The following is a 12,772-nucleotide window of genomic DNA, read 5'->3' on the forward strand; positions in this document are numbered from 1 at the left end:
ACTGCCTAGCAGCAATGATTGAATTAGATTTAACATCACATCCAGCCTCCACACATCTCCCGTCCCCCCTCAACCCAAACCAGAATCGAGAAAAGCACAGGTTCCAGCGGCGGCAGGCTGTTTCTTTCTCTCGTGTGCAATAAAAGCTGATTAGAGTTGAAACAGTTGACCGGTCCTACCCTCCTTCACAGCTGCTGGATTAGAGGCTGAAGCCCATCATCTGTGAAATGAAATTTCAGATGGTCGAACAGGGACAGTCTGGGGTGCAGACTCTATGCACGCAAGTCTTAAGAGGAAAGAAAGGGGCAAAAGATAAATATGCGAGGTCACACGTCACAGCTCAAAACATTCACGTGAAGAGGATGATAAACATTTATCGGTCATGTGGTAACGGGACACACTCTTTATTGAAAGGTATAAAGCCTCGTCGTCAATAGCGATTAGAGGCTTGGGTTTGAATCAAGCCAAAAAAATATCGTACAAATATGAAGTTCGTTGAGTTTAGAGCATCGGGCAATTGAATCAAATTTAAAAATCACTGTAACTCAAATAAAAAAAGCTTGGAAAATCGGTGATTTTCACAGAAATTACTAGTAAATTTCAAAAGAGTGACACTGAATTAAACGTGAAATTTAAACATGAATGGATGGCGGGGTGCTAATCTGCATGTCAAAAACCGACCAATTAAACTATCCTTAATACAAAAACATTCCGCATATTTTTTTCTGTCGGTCATGCATTACACACACACACACACACCTTCAACTTGTGTGTAATTAATCTGTTTTTATTTATAATGTCTTGACAGATGGTGAACAAATTCATTTGGTGGGGGAGGTAATCTTTTATTTTAATACTGTTCGAAAATGAACTATTTACAGATTACAATCTGAAATTAAAACTTCCAAGGTATTCCTAACAGGTAGGAATTTCAACAGACGTGTCTGTAGAATGGATGTCATACTTTTTTAATAACTAGCAGCAATCCAGTAGAGACCAGTCAAACTGTTACCATGGAAATGGAAATCCCTACCAGTGCACCTCCTTTACAAAAATCTCTTTACTGTGTAATCATTCGGTATAGTTTTATCATTGGTAGAATATAAAACGTACAGAATAAAATATTTCAATACAGGCATACAGACATTTAACCTATTAAGTGACTAAAATAAAATCAACCACCGGCAAAGGTTTAAAAGTAGCCTATTTTCATAGAAAACCAGCAAATTTGGCAACCCCAGTCAGATAGCAGCCCTTATTATATTTTGCAATGCACCACCAAATGGAAAATTTTAGTTTGTCTCTTGTTAATTTTTTTTTCTTTTCTCCCTTCAGTGAGTATCAAGTATTATATGCAGTTTGTAATAACGAATTTGAGAAAGAAAAAAAAAATTGAATTAAATGAAAAAGATTTCACATTTTTTAAATCCTAAAGCAGTTGTGGCAGTGTAAGGCATTTAGATAAGCAGACCCAGATTTAAGAGGTTTTTTTGACTTTATTTCAGATTTTCACTTTTAAATACCCTTCCAACAGATGCACAATCGTTTTGTTATTCCCTTGTTTCCCTTGATTGTAAGCAAAATACTTCATCCATGATTAAACCAGCAATCTAACAAGTATCTTTGCCAAGAAATTGTTCATGCTTTGTGGGCTTATGCATTACATCTCGAACAGATATACGTTCAATTCTTATAAACTGACTGCATAAGAAGTGTTAATAAGACTGTTATGATTGACAACACATGTATAAATCACAAGGACTGCAAAGGTTCCTTAGATAGTGAACAATGACAATGATAAAGCATAACAATATAATCACATTCTGAGATGTTAAAAAAAAAATGATTTAACGAAAAACAAAACAAAATGCTGATTTTAAGATAATTATTCAATACAGGTGCATATTAGAAGGTTAAACGATATAAAAATAAGACATTAATGTAGAGTATAACTTCTTTCCCTTTACCCTATTTAATAAAAAAAGCTTTAGAAGAATATGAGGCACAAGTTACAAAAAGTGCAAAGGTTGCTGTTTTTTTAATAAGATTGTGCTAAACTCCATAGCTGAGCAAAAAAATCTCCTGCAAATGTTTGATTTCCTTCCATTGTTTTGCTCCCCGAGCACCTCAAAGGTCACTTCATTTTTTTACATAATAAAGATATATTCAAAGCACTTGTTGTCTTTAATAATGATATGAATGTAAACGTGAATATTTTGGTCCTGGGTATATTAGTTACCTTTCTGTACTTGCAGGGTCCCCGACTTCCTGTTCTTGAGTAAAATGTAGCGTCTTTGCCATATAGTACGTGTGTTACAGCTAAAAGCAGAGGAGAATGATTTATTTGGGCAGGTCAGTACAGGTCACTGAGGCCTGCTATTTTCCGGGCTTTCTGCATCAGGGCTCTCAGTTGGAACTGTTTCCTGGAGAGAAGGCGCACGTGCTGCAGACAAACACCAGAACACAACACTCAGAGTGAATATTCAAATATTGTTTTATAGCTTAAACAATGGTAAAAAAAAAGTTACTAACCTTAAGAAAGACATCCAAGTCAATGACATCTCTGCGCAACGCTTCACCCAAGTAGAAGATTGTGTCTTCTATGGCGTTTTCTTCGGCGTAGAGGTTCAGAATCTGCTTGTACAAAGGAGCGGTGGGCACAATCACATCATCAATATCATTGTTCTCAGACTGGTTCTCCATCTTTTCCAGCGCAGTAGTCAGCTCATCATCTTTCTGCTTAAGAAGATCAATGTTTTTGTCCACATCAGCCTGCAATTCAATGGAAGGAACATTATTATTTAGTATAAGGTAACGAGGTACATTTCAAAATGTACAAAATGTCTCATGTACCATCTCCAGGTCTAGTTTGGTCACCATCTCCTCCAGCTTCTGGTGGCCTCTTTTTAGGTCCTCCTCCGTCCTTTTCAGTGCATCCAGCTCTGCCTGCGCTCGATCCATCTCTTCTTTCATCCTCCTGCGCAGCTTGTCACTGACCGCAGACACCAAAGATGCACGGATTGTGTCTTCACCGATGGTTCCGTCGCGGGTGGGGCCTGAAACAGCCAAAAACTCATGTTGTAAGCTTGCTGTTACACGATTAAACGTGATTAATCACGAAGAACCGCACACAAAAAGAAAAGGTTTTATCTGCATATATATACACATTTTTCTGAAATATACACATGCATGTTTGTGTATTTATATATTCACAATAAACATGCACAGCACATATATTATGTAAACACAAACATTTATTTTGTATACGATTAATTGTTTGATAGCATTATTTGCAAGTATATTGAAAGTACAGCTTTTGGGATTTTTTTGTTTTGTTTTTAAAAGAAACCTCTAATGCTCAACGATTCACTCAATAATACAGAAATAACAGTAATATTGTCAATATTATTACAATTAATTGTTTTTTTTTATATTTATATGTTAATTCTTCAGTGTTTATCCTTTTGATGGCAAAGCCATTGTGAAATTTCAGGATTACTAAAGTCTTCTCGGTCACATGATCCCTCAGAAATGATCCTAAAATGCTGATTTTCTTCTAAAGAATTTCATTTCTTTTACAGCTGAAATCAGCCGTGCTGTTTAATATTTATCTGGAACTATTTCTTCACGTTCTCTGATAAAGAGAAAGTCTAAAATAAAAGCATTTACTTGAAGTGTTCAACTTCTGTGTCATAATAAAAGCCTTTATTGCTATCAATTCAATATATCTTTGATAAATGTATAAACTTAATGAACCCAATCTTTTGAGCAGTAGTGTTCTTGTTTTTGAGTAATGCAAGTTTAAAAATGAATGATTTTTAAGTATCTTTTGATTTCACTGTTAATTTAGTAAGAGGTAAGATGCTTGCTCACCCACTGTAGTGACAGAAGACGCTGGCGTGTAGAGAGAGGAGCCTGAGGTAGTGGGGTATCCAGAGCCTACTGCAGGATAAGGGTAGCCCTGAAATCCACTGGCAGACAGACAGAAAGAAAAAAAATTAACACGCACACAAACATGTAATTTCAAACTAGATCTAGCCTGATTATATTCTGGTTTAGCCAGATGCATCAGTGTACATCTATTAAAAAGAAAATATATTGAGAATGAAAGACATGTTTGTTCTTTTCCTGCTATTCTCTTCTGGAGAATAACTCAAACCATGTATTATGCAGGAGTTTGCTAATTCAGCTAAATAATAAATTCCTTCACACATCCTTCACATTGTTTCATGTGTGCACAAAACTTGCTACGAGTGTATTGCAATTTTCACGAGTCTGTTAGTAACTTATGGTGCTTTTGCCTGTGTGTATTTTGATTTACAGTATGCAGCTTGGCATAAAAAAATAAATGTGCTTTGCAGAAAAATGCATGCTTGACATTTCTCAACTGCTTGTTGTTATCAAAGTGCTACAGTATTAAACGCTCGGACAAAAGAACAACTATGATGAGCTATTTTGCAATAAGGAGAATTGGATACAAGTGTTTAGACACAGGTCAGGTGACTAGATATCAGATATGCACTGGATTTAAAACCACATAAAACCTATGTATTTTGCAGTCTTAATGCATGTGACAAGTTTAATCCGTGACAGATGTCTGTGAAACACACTACCTTTCAAAGGTGGCTAACCGATGCTGTACTTGCTGTAATTTTTCAATATGTTTTAAGGATTCTTTAATGAATAGACAGTCAACTCTGAATCATTGAAACGAGTCGTTTTTAAAACAAATCTGAAAAGGTTTCATGTTGACGTCAACATGAGACATTAGCATATTGCCCGACCACTTGTTGGTCTTTGGTTTGTCTGAATAAAAAAAAAAAGTCATTCTTTGCCACTAGGTGCAACTTTTGGAGAGGTAAAATAGCCGTTTCCTCGATGACGCTGTAAACAAAGCAGTAGTTACTACAGGCATGATGAAATGAAAATGAAGCCAATCGGACCAATCGCTGCAGATTAGCACCACGAAAAGTAGGTTTGTAAAAAAACAATAGTTGTGCGAATGCTTTAGGAGTTGTCGAGCAAGTAAGGTAAAAATAAAAGCATATTATAAGACAATGAAAGTATTTTTTGCATGCATGTCAACCTTTTTTGGGGACTCCCAAAACCAAATTATGAACCAATAATAGTAACACCTATATATATATATATATATATATATATATATATATATATATATATATATATATATATATATATATATATATATATATATATATATAGAAATCAGTTGACTGGCACACTGAAAGCACTTACCCTGGATTGGCAGAGTGACCTTGACCATAAGGCAACCCTGGTGTGCTCGGCATGTAAGAAGCTGCAAAAAACAGAGAATTATATGATTACTGCCAATTCCTAAATTCAAACTTACACACGTTACATAAATCTTAAAACTCATCTTTTAGGTCACACACCATTCAAACCTAAGTCTACACTTACTGTTAGGTGGGCCTGCTGCTGGGAATGATGGGTAAGTTGCCTGAGCGGTGGGCCGGGAGAAAACGGGTGGTTCCTCTCCAAACACTACAATCATCACCTGGATCAATCCTGACAATTCAGACTGGGGCTAAAAAAAAAAAAAAAAAATAGTAGGCTCACGTCTTCCTAAATTAAACATAAAAGATAAAAAGGAAGAAAAAGGTACTCACAGGTTTCCATTCATGCAGGTAAGGGAGGTATATTTTTCCGTTGGCATCAACATGTTTCCCTGTTTTTATCATCATGGCACTTGTGGGTTTGACAAAACAGATGGGAGGGTTGTAGGGATATGTGTCTAGAAGCCACAGGCAGATGGGAATGTTGTACACATTACCTATAGAAGAGGAATACATTAAATAGAGAAAAGGGTCCAACACAAAGAAATGACTCATCTGGATAGAGCGGGATCGCTAAACAGGCCTGACGAACAGAGAAGCTCTGATACCTCGGTAGTTCACTGGCACTGTTCCTGTGAGACTCAACAACTCTTTGGTGGAGCCATCATTGAACACTGAAATAGAGAAAAGAAAATGAGCGCAGGGCATCACATAATACATACCTGTATATTTATTATACAAACGGAACTGGTGGCATTCGGAAAAATCGAAAGATTAGGCAACATTTACAGAGCTTGCAGAAGAATTTATTCAGAACACAAAAAAATACTTAAAGTATATGTTTAAAGCAATCGTGTGGATTACTGTGGTGCTTTTATCAGCCGTTTGGACTCTAATTCTGATAAAGGATCCTCTACGGAGCAAATTATTTAATGCAAACCTACTCATCTACATCTAGAACGACCTGAAAGTGAATACATTTTAAGCATTTTTCAATCTTTGTGTAAACTATGCAGTTAAGTGAAGCATGTACTTTTAAAATAAATAAATCAAATAAAATAGCATTTAGCGATTCACAAATGGGTGCAAAAAAAAAAAAAAAAAAAAGAGTAACAATATGTAAGTGCTGTGACAAATCTTGGTTATTCTAGCGCAGCACACCCAGCTTCTTCAGCATATCGATAAACCTGCCACAAAGTGTAATATTTATACTTCAAATACGTAATACAATATATATTTATATACAGTCTTGTAAGGAAATATTAAATAGTATTCCCTCTCTGAAGTTTTGCAAACATCTTTAATACATAATCAAAATCACTAATCGTTTGCTTTGCTTTGATTCTTTGACAGTGCTCTTTCAGATTCTTTAAACATCAAGGTTCAATGTGACTTGTGTAACAGTTCCTTCTTTCTAAAGGGCTCAACAAAGTAGTTCAACTGTGGCACCAAAGCTACACAATAACAATTACAAAACATCAAACCAAGAGGTATGTTAGAGACAAAGTGTCCAAATGCTTTAACAAATATATAGTTGCTAGAACAATTTATTTGTTTTATCCTTATGGAAATAATTCGCCACTTTCTTTAAAATAAACTAAATTTAAACATTGGGAAGTGTTGTTGAAGTTTGGAGGCTAAGTAATTCTCACCGTAGTTGTCCATCACAGGTTTAAGATCTTTATAGTGCGAGGTCACGTTTGTTATGTCGCGTGCTGTCAAATCCCTGTATTTATAAATCTGTGGACAAAGAAAAAACGTATTACGACAAACACACTTTGTAAATAACTTCTCCGGCATTCGAGTGTTTTACGTACCTTCGACAGCATTTTCCGCATGGAGCTTTCGTTAATTGCCGTCATGCTTAAAACGACTAACTGAAGTACTACTTAAAACGAACGTCCAGCGTTTACTATTTTAACGATAGTTGTTGTTGTGGACATAAACTAAACATCAAATCAAGGAAATCACGGCTGAAATGCATTAAGTCACTTCCGGTCAGGTGACCGATGACGTACAAGTGACGTGCCCGCTTTTCTTAACCGTAGCTGTTGCTAGAATTTTATAAATTCACGGTTTGGAAATATGTAAACTGGTAATATGCGACTTCTTAATGTGTAAATGTAAAAAAAAAGGATGGCCAGGAAGTAAAACAAGCCACTTTATTTGATATTATTTCTCAACACAATAATAACGGTAGGCACAAATCTATAATAACATATTATTTAAAAAGAAAGTCAGTGTTGTCTTCACACACTATAGACGCAAAATAAGAGCAAGTCCTTAAAAATACTCGTATTTGTTTTTATATTAATTGCTGCAAAAACCAGTATGATTATTTAATGCCAGAACCGACACAGCCTTTTGGAATTTTTCTTTTTTTTGTGGGAACGCTACCATAACGCTGTGTTCTACCATTTTTTTCATAAATATAAAAAAAACAAAACATTATTATTTATCAGCAGCAGTTGGTTTACGACTAGTTCAAACAGAATACAGAGGATATGTCACGTGTTTGTGGATTATTTTACATAATGTTAATCAGAGCGTTACAGAAAATGGCATTTAACCAGCATTAGGCTATTCAATGAAAATAGTATTCAGTAAGTGGCAGCAATCAGGCCACCTGATGGATCACATTATCCTGTGGCGCCATAAATCCGTCAAAAACATCTGAATGCCCACAGCATTCTGACAGAAACCCTTGAAGGTCATATCCATAGCTACTGACATGTGATTTAAAGGGAGAATCATATCCGCCCATGCATGTCCTTGAGAACAATCAATAGACTGTCAGGGAATAAAACACACAGCAATCCGTATGGAGAAGAAAAAAAGAAAAATCATCAAATTTCAACCAGAATGAGAAGACACTAAAATAAGCTATAAAGTTCTTTGCTGAGGTTTCAAATCTGCACTCTGCAAAGAGACACTAGCTACTTTTAAGCAATCAAGAAAAAGAAAGTCCAGACTGTAGCTCTTCCCTGCAATTACATGGCCATATGTTGCGTATATGAATAAATATAGCGCACGTAAATTAAGTTTCCCTCATATGATAATTTACAGTAAGAGTATACTAACAATCTGTTGTTTTTGTTTGTTTTTTTTCATTTGAGTTTCACATTTAAACCTTAATATTCACTCCCTAAAGACACGACCATGGAAAGTTTACTTCAGAAAGGCATAAAGGGGGAATGTAGTTGAAGATTAGACCGTATGATATACACGTAAAAGTTTCGAGCTTACGCCCTGAACATGGGTATAGCACAGTGCTTGGCAAAAATATCAACGAGGCTTTTCAGTCCAAGCTTTTTAAGTTTATAGTTGCATTCATGTTTCAACAAGTACGATTATCATTTGAAGAGATGTTCATTAAACGGTCGTCTTCGGCCAGTGCGATCGTCTGCAATGCATTTTTCTAACGTCATAAATAAAAAGCATCACATCTGGATATCTAACCAAGCCACAGTTCGTGGACCCATTCGAAACCAGAAGCAAAACCCTCCACTTTAAAACGTTGATCTAAACCTTGTGCAAATCAAAGTGTTATCGGAGGTGTTCCCTCTAATGGCAATCTATTGCACCATAACCTGTGATAAACACGCTGCATATGACTAAAAGTCCTCTTTGCGGGAGAACGCCGTGAATTATGTACATTTTATTAGGTTAGACTTGCTCTAAGCAGATGACAATACAAATCTTTCTCACATCCAGACATATGCTAATATAACCGATGTAGTATTTCTCCTCTCCATCTCGTAAAGCGTTTTTCTAACATCCACATCTGACAAAGCAACATGAGAGGTTATTTTCTGAGCTATTACTTCCAGTTAAGAGTAGATAGAGTCTGTTTAATGTAAATATATTTAAGCGTGACAGCTTCATCCAGTCGTAGCAACTCCAGTGTCGAGACCGTTAAAATGAGGTACAACTTATTTCATCTCCTGCGAAGGAGCGAGACGGGAACATCCCTAAGAAGACCTGCGGGGCCGGCAGATGAAAGATTTCCCTTTTTACACAGTCTGCTTTAAACGTCCAGCATCTGTGTAGGTGTTGCAGTGTTTGTGGTCTGGAAGGCTGCGCCGCTCTAAAAGCCACGTCATGCACATTCGCTGCAAAGAGAAGAAGAACTACGTGAGCAGGCTCCGGGAGTACCTGTGCGTTTCGCTTATTGCGAATCGTATGAATATATATATATATATATACTCTCTTGCATGGTTTAGGAGCTCACAGAATAAAATGTTTACCGGGATCATGACACCACACAGCGGCAGTTCATACAGCCCTGGCCGTTGTCATCAGGCGGGTTCAGCTTCCTCAGCTTGTGCTGCCTGATTTCACGGACGAGAGTGTAAAAGGCATCTTCCACTCCCTAAAAAGAAACACACACACACTAATTAGGGCTCTTCTTCTTACATTCTGCCAGTTAGTGATCCTGAGCTATACGTGCTGCCATCGTCAAAAAGTGATGATATATAAGAACCATTTCAAGAACCTTTCAACAAACATTTCTTTGTAACACTTTATTTTAGGGTCTCTTAACTAGGTGCTCGTTATCACGCATATTACTAAAATATTAGCCATTTATCAGTAACAGTTAAGCATATATCAATGCCTTATTCTACATCCCTATTCACACCCGATACTTAAACTTAACAACACCTTACTAACTATTAATAAGCATAAAATTAAGGGGAAAGGTGTGGTAATAGTGAATAGGTACCCAGCCTCATTTTGTCTTAGCATGAAGAACATTTTAATACTCGAAAGAAACTTTTTCACTATAAATAACCTTTAGCGCAATGGAAAGTTTCCGTGGATGATAAAAAGGTTCTTCGCGGAACCACAGATGCCAATAAAGAACCTTTATTTTTAAGAGTGCGTGGTACAAAATGAAATTGCGGCAGCTTGATATTTGGCCGTATTTTACGATCAAATGTTACATAAGAGAATTCGTTCGGTCCGAATGTTTCTAACCTGTCTCGTCTTGGCTGAGGTTTCGATGTAGGGAATACCGTAGCTGCGGGCGAGTTCCTGGGCTTGTCTTGTGTCCACAGTGCGTGCCGGCAAGTCACATTTATTACCCACAAGCACCATGGGCACATCATCTGAGTCTTTAACTCTCTTAATCTGTTCCCTTTTAAAGCAACGAGAACAAATAAACATTCAGCATATTTGTTTCAAATAAGAAACAAAGAAACGTATTGTACTTCGGGTTTTCTTTCGCTTGACCTGTACTGATGAATGTCCTCGAAAGACTTGGTATTGTTGATGGCGAAGACACAGAGAAAGCCCTCTCCGGTCCTCATGTACTGGTCTCTCATTGCACTGTACTCTTCCTGACCTGCAGTATCCAAGATATCCAACAGACATGTCTCTCCATCAATCACCACCTGTTTTCTATACGAGTCCTGCGAGGAAGAGCAGTGCAACGCATTCACAATGTTTCTCCTACTGCTCGATTATCACTGCAGCATACGGCGAAATGTGACATTTTGATGTTTAATGTTCACACAATAAATAAATAAGAGACAAAGGAAAACGACTGAAAATGCCAGCTTGGCTTTACCTCGATGGTTGGGTCGTATTCGTCAACAAAGTGGTTCTGAATGAGCTGGATGGTCAGGGCGCTCTTGCCCACACCACCTGCACCAACCACCACTAACTTATATTCCGTCATTCTCACTGCTGCTGTGTCAGAGGCTGAGGGGAAAGAAGGAACAAGGAAACTTGAGAAAACAAAAATGTGGGGAATTCTGCACGAATCATTACTTTGAAGTCCGCTTATGAACCGACGAGGAAATACAACACAGCCAGTCAAAATACACACGGAGAGCTCCGGAGATCATCTTTTCCGACGGTATCTAATACAGATGATATTATGATTGTGTCGTGTGACGTAACACCAGACAATAAGAAAAGCTATTTTAGGTTGTCGGGGGGGGGAAAGTTATACAGGACTTTTCCTGACAGTGATCTATTTGTGTTATTAGTTAAAACGTTTGGCGCAGTGCCATAAAAACCAACAACCGGTGTGATTTCATTTCTTCCAAACTGCTTAACAAAATATGGATCCTATCACATACAAAAGTTGACCATCTATGGTCTGCATGAATTTCATTTTATATCTCCTCACACATGGAGCAAATCACACAACGTTTGGTTAGCTAAATGTAATTAAACAACTGTTATTTTAGATCAGAATGAATTATGGGTCATCTGAATTGTTGTGTGCTATTTAAAATATATATATAAATATCAGTCAAGACATTAGGTTCAGCTGTGCTCAGTGGATACAGCATCAAGTATTCCTTTTGAAAATCTATTTTTAGCTCTTCCACCTGTCATGTAGCCTTACCTGTGAAAAACATTTTATTTTTTGCCTTGCCGGAAGTTTGTAGAACTTATATTTTACTTTTAGGCTCCGGATCACGGTAAAGATTCTGATCAGGCTTTGGTTTCCAATTTTTTTACCCATAATATCAGTTATCATACTGTACCTGGGTGTCACCCTTTAAAGACTTTCAAAACACACACACAACAATACACTCACCCACACTTACACACACACATGCATATGACAGATATATACACGCCTGTGGCTATGTGTGTGAGAGTGTAATGTATAGACCAAATCTATTTCTTTTTTCCCGTTATTGCTGAAACACAATGACATCACCTTTATTGATTTCTCAGACGATGGGCAATGTAAACAACGTGCTCATTTGCGTGAGCTGATCTCTGCTAGCCCTACAGTGCACACAATGGTAACCAATCCATGTGGTGATAAGTTTCAATAACGTCCCTAAGCAAACCCCACCAGAGTACAAAAACTAGTCTTTAGCCGATCGTCCCTGGCTCTGTTGGTTTAAATCAACTATCGCCCATTATCCCCCTGCGTGTGCACGAGCGCTCAGTTGCACGGCTCGCTACGATGTAACGAACTAGAGATGAATGGAATTCACTGATTTGACGCATTTGTTTCGTTTTTCGTGTTCACCGGGAGCAGCCCTCCGGTTTCGAGATGCTGATGAAATGATTTATGCCCCGGCGCCAACAAAACGCTCCGTCCGGCGTCCGCGAGGAGCATTTCGTCGCCGCTGTTATTTCTGTAGAAAGACAGCGGCTGGACTACTTACGAAACGCACGGCGCTGTTCGCTCGTCTCGACGACGCTCGACACAAGTCAATAATATGTCGACATCCTTCCCGCTGCTCCCCTCAAAGCTCTGCCGCTCTTCGCCGTTTTCGTCATTAGACAGCGCGCCTTCTTCTTCTCCTCCCGCCGAACAGATTCACTGAAGCAGATGTGATCAACACAAACATTGAACAACGGGCTGCCGGTGTGCGTCGACTGAGAGGCGAGCAGTGTGTGTGTGTGTGTGTGTGTGTGTGTGTGTAGGGGAAGAAGAAGAAGAGGGCGCTTAGAGCCACAGCACACGCCCAAACCCTGTGTGT

At 37.9% G+C, this 12,772-nt stretch overlaps 2 protein-coding genes across 2 annotated transcripts; both read right to left on the bottom strand.

Annotated features, from left to right (window-relative positions):
- Positions 1-824: 824 nt before the first annotated feature.
- Positions 825-7,316, bottom strand: tsg101b (tumor susceptibility 101b). Its single transcript, XM_043245553.1, has 10 exons — positions 7,133-7,316; positions 6,968-7,055; positions 5,924-5,989; positions 5,649-5,812; positions 5,440-5,566; positions 5,257-5,317; positions 3,874-3,971; positions 2,854-3,056; positions 2,533-2,772; positions 825-2,443 (listed from the first exon to the last, which is right to left on the bottom strand). Exons 1-10 carry the CDS (start codon positions 7,175-7,177, stop codon positions 2,354-2,356), a joined length of 1,182 nt encoding a protein of 393 aa, XP_043101488.1. The 5' UTR covers positions 7,178-7,316; the 3' UTR covers positions 825-2,353.
- Positions 7,317-7,463: 147 nt separating this feature from the next.
- Positions 7,464-12,752, bottom strand: hrasb (HRas proto-oncogene, GTPase b). Its single transcript, XM_043245562.1, has 6 exons — positions 12,455-12,752; positions 10,885-11,018; positions 10,548-10,726; positions 10,293-10,452; positions 9,563-9,687; positions 7,464-9,427 (listed from the first exon to the last, which is right to left on the bottom strand). The coding sequence occupies exons 2-5, from the start codon at positions 10,993-10,995 to the stop codon at positions 9,568-9,570; spliced, it is 570 nt and encodes a 189-aa protein (XP_043101497.1). The 5' UTR covers positions 10,996-11,018; positions 12,455-12,752; the 3' UTR covers positions 7,464-9,427; positions 9,563-9,567.
- Positions 12,753-12,772: the final 20 nt, after the last annotated feature.

The sequence above is a fragment of the Puntigrus tetrazona genome, chromosome 7, assembly GCF_018831695.1.
Source record: "Puntigrus tetrazona isolate hp1 chromosome 7, ASM1883169v1, whole genome shotgun sequence".
In the NCBI taxonomy this organism is placed as follows: Eukaryota; Metazoa; Chordata; class Actinopteri; order Cypriniformes; family Cyprinidae; genus Puntigrus; species Puntigrus tetrazona.

Excerpts from the sequence above, each read along its gene's own strand:
- tsg101b (XM_043245553.1), bottom strand. The coding sequence starts at position 7,177 with ATGACGGCAATTAACGAAAGCTCCATGCGGAAAATGCTGTCGAAG. Across the intron at positions 5,318-5,439 it reads AGCAGCAGGCCCACCTAACA|CTTCTTACATGCCGAGCACA; the intron begins GTAAGTGTAGAC and ends TGTTTTTTGCAG. Across the intron at positions 3,057-3,873 it reads GTCTTCTGTCACTACAGTGG|GCCCCACCCGCGACGGAACC; the intron begins GTGAGCAAGCAT and ends TGGCTGTTTCAG.
- hrasb (XM_043245562.1), bottom strand. The coding sequence starts at position 10,995 with ATGACGGAATATAAGTTAGTGGTGGTTGGTGCAGGTGGTGTGGGCAAG. Across the intron at positions 10,453-10,547 it reads GAGGACATTCATCAGTACAG|GGAACAGATTAAGAGAGTTA; the intron begins GTCAAGCGAAAG and ends TTGCTTTAAAAG. Across the intron at positions 9,688-10,292 it reads CCTCAGCCAAGACGAGACAG|GGAGTGGAAGATGCCTTTTA; the intron begins GTTAGAAACATT and ends GTTTCTTTTTAG.